Source organism: Oncorhynchus masou, unplaced genomic scaffold, assembly GCF_036934945.1.
Source record: "Oncorhynchus masou masou isolate Uvic2021 unplaced genomic scaffold, UVic_Omas_1.1 unplaced_scaffold_182___fragment_2___debris, whole genome shotgun sequence".
Taxonomy (NCBI): Eukaryota; Metazoa; Chordata; class Actinopteri; order Salmoniformes; family Salmonidae; genus Oncorhynchus; species Oncorhynchus masou.
In genome coordinates this window covers 71,888-80,000 of record NW_027016711.1, presented here as the reverse complement: position 1 = coordinate 80,000, position 8,113 = coordinate 71,888, and the positions used below count along the sequence as shown (strand labels likewise).

The 8,113-nt window shown below is 41.6% G+C and overlaps 1 protein-coding gene across 1 annotated transcript; it reads left to right on the top strand.

The window, feature by feature from the left end:
* Window positions 1–475: 475 nt before the first annotated feature.
* Window positions 476–2,764, top strand: LOC135539072 (glutaryl-CoA dehydrogenase, mitochondrial-like; the record flags this gene model as incomplete). Its single annotated transcript, XM_064964936.1, has 5 exons — window positions 476–692; window positions 909–1,012; window positions 1,230–1,355; window positions 1,560–1,720; window positions 2,180–2,764. Coding segments are annotated over 5 exons (682 nt in total), but the record flags the coding sequence as incomplete, so codon positions are not given.
* Between the last annotated feature and the right edge of the window lie 5,349 nt (window positions 2,765–8,113).

The following is an 8,113-nucleotide window of genomic DNA, read 5'->3' as shown; positions in this document are numbered from 1 at the left end:
TTCAGTTATATGGCTGCTGAAAAATGCAGGTGTAACAAACAGTAGTTCCACAATGTTTGTTGTCTCCACTGTGGGAACTTTAGGTGGCATGACATGAAGGTTAGATGTACGTGTGACTGTCTCATTATGGAAAGAACGTTATGAGAGGGACCTCATGCACAGCTTCATGCATAGCCATCCATATATAGATGACCTTACACCAGTTGTTGGCAAAGCCCACGCCAGACTGTTGGCACTGTTACGTCTCTATATATGTTTCGTAATGCAAGCAGTAACCCCATTGCCCTTGTATTAAAACTCAGGGCCATAATTATGAGCTCTTCCAGTTGGCCCTTTAGCTTTTCCCTGCCTGTCCCCCCCCCCCCCCCCACCATATTATATACGCTTACCCTCATATATGATGTAGTTGAACCTATAATACCCTAACCCTCACTATGGGTAACTGACTTAGCGTATTCTCTCCCCTATTCCCCAGGATCACCAACTCACCCGTGGCAGACATCGCGGTGGTCTGGGCCAAGTGTGAGGATGGCAGGATCAGAGGCTTCATCCTGGAGCGTGGCATGAAGGGCCTGGCAACGCCTAAGATCGAGGGCAAGTTCTCTCTGCGGGCGTCGGCCACAGGCATGATCCTGATGGACGAGGTGGAGGTGCCCCAAGAGAATATGTTGCCCAACGTCTCTGGACTGGCTGTGAGTAAGCCTAACTGTTGGACTCAAACACATAATGATGTTTAGAAATACTGTAAATAAAATGATGTACTATAGGAACAATTCTGACTCAATCAAAGTTACTGTATGTTTAGAGAACTCTTGAGATGGGATCTAGAGAACAAAGTCAGTTCTCTAAAGATGAAGAAAAGGTGCTCTGTTAAAATATAATACTGTAGATGTCTCATTTCTGGTCAGGGTCCCTTCGGCTGCCTGAATAACGCCCGCTACGGTATCGCCTGGGGAGCTCTAGGTGCTGCCGAGTTCTGCTTCCACGCTGCCCGCCAGTACACACTGGACAGGTAAACACCTCTCTCCCTCATTACGTCATCAACTCTATTCATTCAGAGCACTTTTTGGTATGAACGGATGAAGTAGCTTGTTCAGGAAGACGTTAGCTCAGTAGCAAAGAGTATTGAAGGGAGTCAAGCTGCCATCCTGCCTCTTCTTTCAGCATTTTAGGACCCTATTATATGTTGCTGACATCTGATTCGTTCTCTTTTGTTTTGGTCCATTCAGGATCCAGTTTGGCGTGCCCCTGGCCAGGAACCAGCTGATGCAGAAGAAGATGGCTGACATGCTGACAGAGATCACCATCGGCCTGCAGTCCTGTCTGGTCCTAGGCAGACTCATCGATGACAAGAAGTGAGTGTAGTCCCCACTGAGTGAGCGAAATGTTTGCTTTTGGATGTGAGGAGAGACTGCAATGTGTGTTTATGCATTGGTCTGTGTACTAGTTTCAGTTTTAATATGTGAAGAGAGACTATCTCTGTGTGTGTACTGTATGTGTCCATCTTTCTTCATTATATTAAACACTGACCTCTATCCTGTGTGTCTTCCCTCCCTCAGAGCGGCCCCTGAGATGATCTCCATGCTGAAGAGGAACAGCTGTGGGAAGTCCCTGGACATCGCCAGGCAGGCCCGAGACATGTTGGGAGGCAACGGCATCGCAGACGAGTACCACATTATCAGACACGTCATGAACCTGGAGGCCGTCAACACATACGAAGGTGAGGAGAAGATTGATTGAATATGGTATTTAAAGGATGGAAAGGTTGGATAGGAGAACAGGTGATTGGAACATGAGCAGAAAGTAGTCTGGATTGGAGAGACAATGAGACTGGATGACCAACAGAGGTCAGTAGTGTACAAATTAAGTGTTACAGTTACTTGTTGGTTTTGTGGTATAATTCTCAGTCAGTGGAGGCTGCTGAGGGAAGGACGGGTCATAATAATGTCTGGAACGGAGTAAATGGAATGGCATCAAACCACTTATTCAGCTCCAGCCATTACCATGAGCCTGTCCTCCTCAATTAAGATGCCACCAACCTCCTGTGCTCTCAGTATGTATGTATTATATAGCCCTACAATATCTAATGTAATTTAAATTAAAAAGTTTAGCCTCACTTGCACATTTCTCTTATCAAATAATCTACCCACAATGCCTTTGCGTTTGCTTGTTCTTCTAGGTACCCATGACATCCATGCCTTGATCCTGGGCCGAGCCATCACTGGACTGCAGTCATTCACTGTTGAGAAGTAAACTCTCCTCCTTGTCCTATTACAACGGACTGAATAACGGACTTAAAGTAGACTGGGAAAGCCTTGAGCGACCCATCTATCTGCCTTCTGAGAAGTAATCACTGAGGGTGTGTGCCTGACTGCTGATGGACTTCCATCCCCAAGTGCCTCTGTTTGGTGAGAGAATATTCAAGTAAAAGTCAACCTGAAAGAAACACTGGGTCCAAATATGAGACGGTTGTGTTTTGCTTATGTACCTGTACTCAATCAATCGACGATTGAAATACAATGTCAGCTTGAATGCTGATACAGTAGCTTCAGTCTCCTACTACGAAGTGATGTCACAATGGCATGTAGCATGTTGATAAGGGATCTGTATAGATTAGAAAAATATGTTATGGAATAAGTTAACTTAATGGGTGAGAGGTTGTACAGTATGTATGTGTATCTTTAGAGATTTGTTTACAACTGGTCTATTTGATTTATTTCTAGGTGAAAGAAATGAACTGTACATAAAGCATATTTTGAAATTATGAATTGTATAATTTCGTAATTGTGATACCGACGGCTGACCTAAATCAGCGCCCTGTTTGAGGACAGAGAATATACCAATTCAATGATCTGCCATATCGAAATAGTCATAGGATTAGGGACTCATTTGCAAATGATTTTTTTTCTCATTATTTCACATTATCTGGTCAAAAAAGCCATTGACACACAATCACACTAACTGAAATGACAAAGAAGCGAACCTTGGATTTGTAACAACACACTCAGGTTTATTAACCAAAACAGCACTTACAAAAGCACCAGACTTAAAACTACAGAGCAGGTATATTTAATCAGCTAGTTAACATTTGAACCAGCACCGTTATACTATACCCAACCACTGCACGGGGCTGGCACAGTACAGTGGGGTCATCAGTGTCTTCCCAAAGGGTTCCAAAAGGGTTCTTTGGCTGTCCCCACAGGAGAACCCTTTTTGGTTTCCATGTAGAACCCTCTGTGTAAAGGGTTCTTTATGGAACCCAAAAGGGTACTACATTGAACTAAAAGGATACTACCTGGAACCAAGAAGGGTTCTCCTATGGGGACCGGCAAAGAACCCCTTTGGAACCCTTTATTTCTAAGAGTGTAGTCACTCAGTACTCCGGTGCAGAGTCAGGCCCCTGTTGAGTCCTGCCAGCGCCTGGGAGACGGTGTGGAGCTCAGTGTTGAGCTTACTGCAGCTCTCCAGCACCAGGGTCAGCTCCTGGAGCGTGGCCTGCATGGCATGGCTGTTTTCCTCATAGACAGTGTACATGTGCTCCTTCATCTGCCCGCAGATCTCACCCACCTGATGGAGAGCATTGACATGGAATAGTATGTAGAGTACGCTATAATGAAACTGTTGGACAGTCTATGACAATGTAGTACAACACAACGGCCTACAAATATAACATAATATAACACTCATTTATACATATGTGCATTTAGTTTCTTGAAGTAAATACACATTGGGAAAGTACATTTTGAATTGTTGAGCAACTGGTGTGATAACTATGCCCTATGTACATAGTCATTGAACACTGGTCACTTTAACGATGTTTACATACTGTTTTACCCACTTCACATGTATATACTGTATTCTAGTCAAGGCTTTTACTATATAATTACTGCTGTACACACCTTTTCTATTCATATACTGTCCATAATGCCTATACACACCAACACATACATATATATTTATATTCTGGACTCTGACATTGCTCATTCTAATAGTTTTATATTTCTTAATTCCTTTTTTATTTTTGGGATTTGCGTGTATTGTTTTGTATTGTTAGGTATTACTGCACTGTTGGAGCTAGGAACATAAGCATTTTGCTACACCCGCAATAACATCTGCTAAATATGTGTACACAACCAATAAAATGTGGTTTGATAAACCGTGATGTTGGCAGTTAGCTACATACCTTTTCCACTAGCTTGTCCTGAAAGTTGTCCATAATCGTCTGGTCCATGGTGCGGCTGTCGTTTATCTTCCCAACCAGGTCCTGAACCTTCTTGCCAATGTCATCTATCCTGGAACTTAAAGTAAGAAAGTACATTTAGTTCATTCATCTTAAATCAACATTAACGCATTGGTTGACTTTCCACAGATGACGTGACTTTCCTTTGAGTTTCTTCCTTTACTATATGTCCCCAAATCGCGCAATAAATGAGCTGAAACAGAGACCGGAGTAGGACTTGAACTATTCATAAACAAATAAAGAGTCTTGACTAGGAACTTAATAAATACCTTATCTGGTGTTCCTGACTCTCATCTGTGCTCATGGTCATGGATGAAGATCTCTCACTGGTTGAGTCGTGGTCAGTGCCAAGACCTTCATCAGGGTCCAGCTGGGGGCAGGAGACATTCATCTGCAATCACAAGAACATACAGCGGAACTATTCGAATCAACGATGTAAATCCGATTGAACTATCTACTGTAACTAGATATATAATGTCAGAAAGGTCAATCAATAGCTGTACCTGGGTCGTCTCATGTCTGGGTTTAGGAGTTGATTGTGAGGTGGAAGGCAGCTTGTCAAAGAAAAAGGCATCCATTTGCAGATCTTCAGATTACATAAAATGTAATTAAATATAAATTAAACATAAAATGATTAAATAAATGTGAATGTTCAGAGTTTCGCCTTATATCTGGAGGGACAATGGCAATACACTTCGCGTGACTGAACAGTGGGGGTCGCTGTTTCAGCTAACGTTAACTAACTGTCAGGTAGGTAACGTTCGTGGGTGGATAAGAAATTAACTAGCCAGCTGTGACAGTAGGTTGGACAGGAAACATTTGACTAAATGCACTGGAATGAAAAACGACGAACCCTATAGAAGACAGCAATTGAAAAGTCTGCTTCTACAGGTAACATTACTTAGTTGGCTAGCTTACGTTATTGCATTTTGTCTTGTACTGCCGTTACATTAATTAAAACCTGTAGCTCGCTTACAGCGACGATGCGGCTTGTTTACAAGCTAACGTTAACTAGCTAGTTTTGGTCCTATATCCTGGCTTGCAAGCTAGTTAATAATGGTACGACCTTGTTACAATTCTCTGAGTATAATGTTTCAAAAATAGCTGGCGACTTACTACAAGCGTCGTGTAAGAAAAATAAGCCTTTGATTTTGAGATGGAATGTCAAATTGCGCGCCTGTTTGTTTCCCGGGAAAATAGCTACCTAACATTAGCCTCGAGCGCTAGTGGGGCAATATTGAGAGCCTTTCAGGGTCAGCTTTTTATTTTGAGGGAATAACATTTGATTTGAGTTAACACAAACACAGTCGGACATTATACAATTCTGCTAATTGTTAATCTAGGTTACCTATAAGTAAAATTATCTAGTGAATGAAGTAAAACATTTCCTGTTTTACTTCTGAATAGAGTACCAAAGTATGACACCTTTAAAATATTTAAACATTTAAAATAAGGGCTGTATTTTGTGTAGGCTTAAATATTTTTGTTGTTTGCTTAAGTTGAACCTCTATTTAACTAGGCAAGTCAGTTTAGAACAAATTCTTATTTACAATGACGACCTATCCCGGACAACACTGCAAATTGTGTACCACCCTATGGGACTATAGAATGTATCACATCTATATGTGATACAGCCTGGATTTGAACAAGGGACTATAGTGAAACCTCTTGCACTGAGATGCAGTGCCTTAATCCACTGCGCCACTCACCTTTACCCATCCATGACGTTTTCATAACCATGTACATCTCTCTAGGACAAGGTGACTACTATTACAACTTTCCAGAGTAAGTTGAAAGCTGGACTGAGTTCCCCCCTGCCGAGCCCGCTCCCCACAGTTTGGGAACCGCTGGTCTAGTGGACTCCACTCCATAGTGAAGGAAGTTTATGTTGATTCCACCAACAGAGTGGTGCAGAGACCAGGCTTTGTGGAATCTAGTTCAGACTACATTGATATGCCCCAAGGTCAATATATATTTTAAAAAATGAAACGCCTACCTTGTACTTATGTTTGCTCTTTGTAGTTGCATGCCTGTCTTTGTTTGGTGAAATCCATATTTTTTCAATAAATATTAATCAAGTAAATACTGACTGTTTGCTCATTGCTGCTAAGATGACAACTCAGCAAAAATGCACGTGCCAATTGAATCTCAACAAGGAAACAAATCGGTGGTGGTATTTGATTAACGTTTATTGAAAAAGTATGGATTTCAGCAAACAAAGAAATACACACAACTACAGAGGACAAACATAGGTACAATGTAGTAATTTCATATTATATATATTTTTTTTAAGTATTCACCTTGGGGGAATCGATGTAGTCGCAGCTGGATTCCACAAAGCTTGGTTTCTGCTCCACTCCGTGGGTAGAGGCATCAGAAACCTTTTTCACCATGGAGTGGAGTTTAGTCCGCTATCCATTGTCATGTGTTGCTGATAACTCAGAGGGTGACTTCCAGAGAGTGACGAGGAGATGAGTAAACTCATCAACTTCGAGACAGAATCGTGACTTGAATGATGCAATTCATGTTCCACTTATAAATAATGAAATGAGCATGAAACTCAAATGAACAAATCCCCCTGTTGTTTTACAAGATATAACCTTGGAAATAGTTAATAATTTAATTTGGGAGGTATTTCATCTTTTACACGTGAAATATAGAAATATGACAGTCAAATGCACAAGGCATATAATTAGGCACACCTCTCAATTTGTTTGTGAAATTACGCGAACTCAAAAATACTGCGGTGCCTTATGGGATTCCACGTTCTGGTCGAAGTGGTTGTTGGAGGGTCTAATTTAGAGCTGGGCGAAATATGGATAAAAATCCATATCGCAAAAAAATTGCCTAAATTGATGCGATAACAATACATAGAACAATAAGTTTATAATGATGTGCAGCACAGTTTTTTTTAAATCATCCTTTAAATTACTACTAGTTTGATGGTTGTAGCCATTGTCCCATTTACAATCACACATATTAGCAAACATATTTAATTTCAAACTTCACATTTTAGTATAGGCTATTATCATAATGAACGTTATCAGCAAAATAGCTGCGATAAGTTATCGGTATGGTCGGTGTTAATCATTTTCGGTTTATCGTCCCAGTTCTAGTCTAATTAGTCCCTTCTGTACTCCCTACATAATTTTCACTTCCTCAGCTTTGAGGGACACTTGTGCATATGGTGGAGGCGTGTGTGAATGCAAATGGAGGCCCGAGGGGCATGGGGAAGGGGGTGATTTGGGATTCGATCATTACCTTTGTGCAAAAGAAGGAAGCAAATATAGCCCATTTTTACTTTGTAGCTGTGGAATCTAGTGGAAACCTTTTATCATCTGCATACAGGCTTGAAAATCACCGCACCATCTTAAGCACCGCCAGTGAATAATAAATGACGAAAACCCAAAAGCAGGAACTACTGCTGCTCGTAATCATAATTCTATGTGAGCCTTGAAAGATTCTCACCGTTTCATCTGTCCACGAGAGATTATCTGATTGTCAACTGACACTACCTTCTTTTGCATTGACTTCTGTTCTGATCCTCTGGTTTGATCATGGGGGAGTGGATTAGGGGGCGGGACTACCCGAGGTTTCTTGTTCTCTCACAGTAATCCGCCAATCCTGTCTCGGTTAGCTATTCTCTCATCACTGTTACCAGAGGGTAGTGCCAGAGCGTCTTCAGCACCCTGGACAGTGGCCATCCTTGCTCTCCGACCTACGCTAGATCAAGCTCTCCTGCTAAGGAACCTCCCCTGCTTGCTCACCTAGGCAACACTGGAACACTTTTTCAAAGGGCTATGTTTGCTCACATATCCCAAAATGATCGAACATAAAAGAACAAGTGGTTGTGAAGACATGATCAAAGTTGAG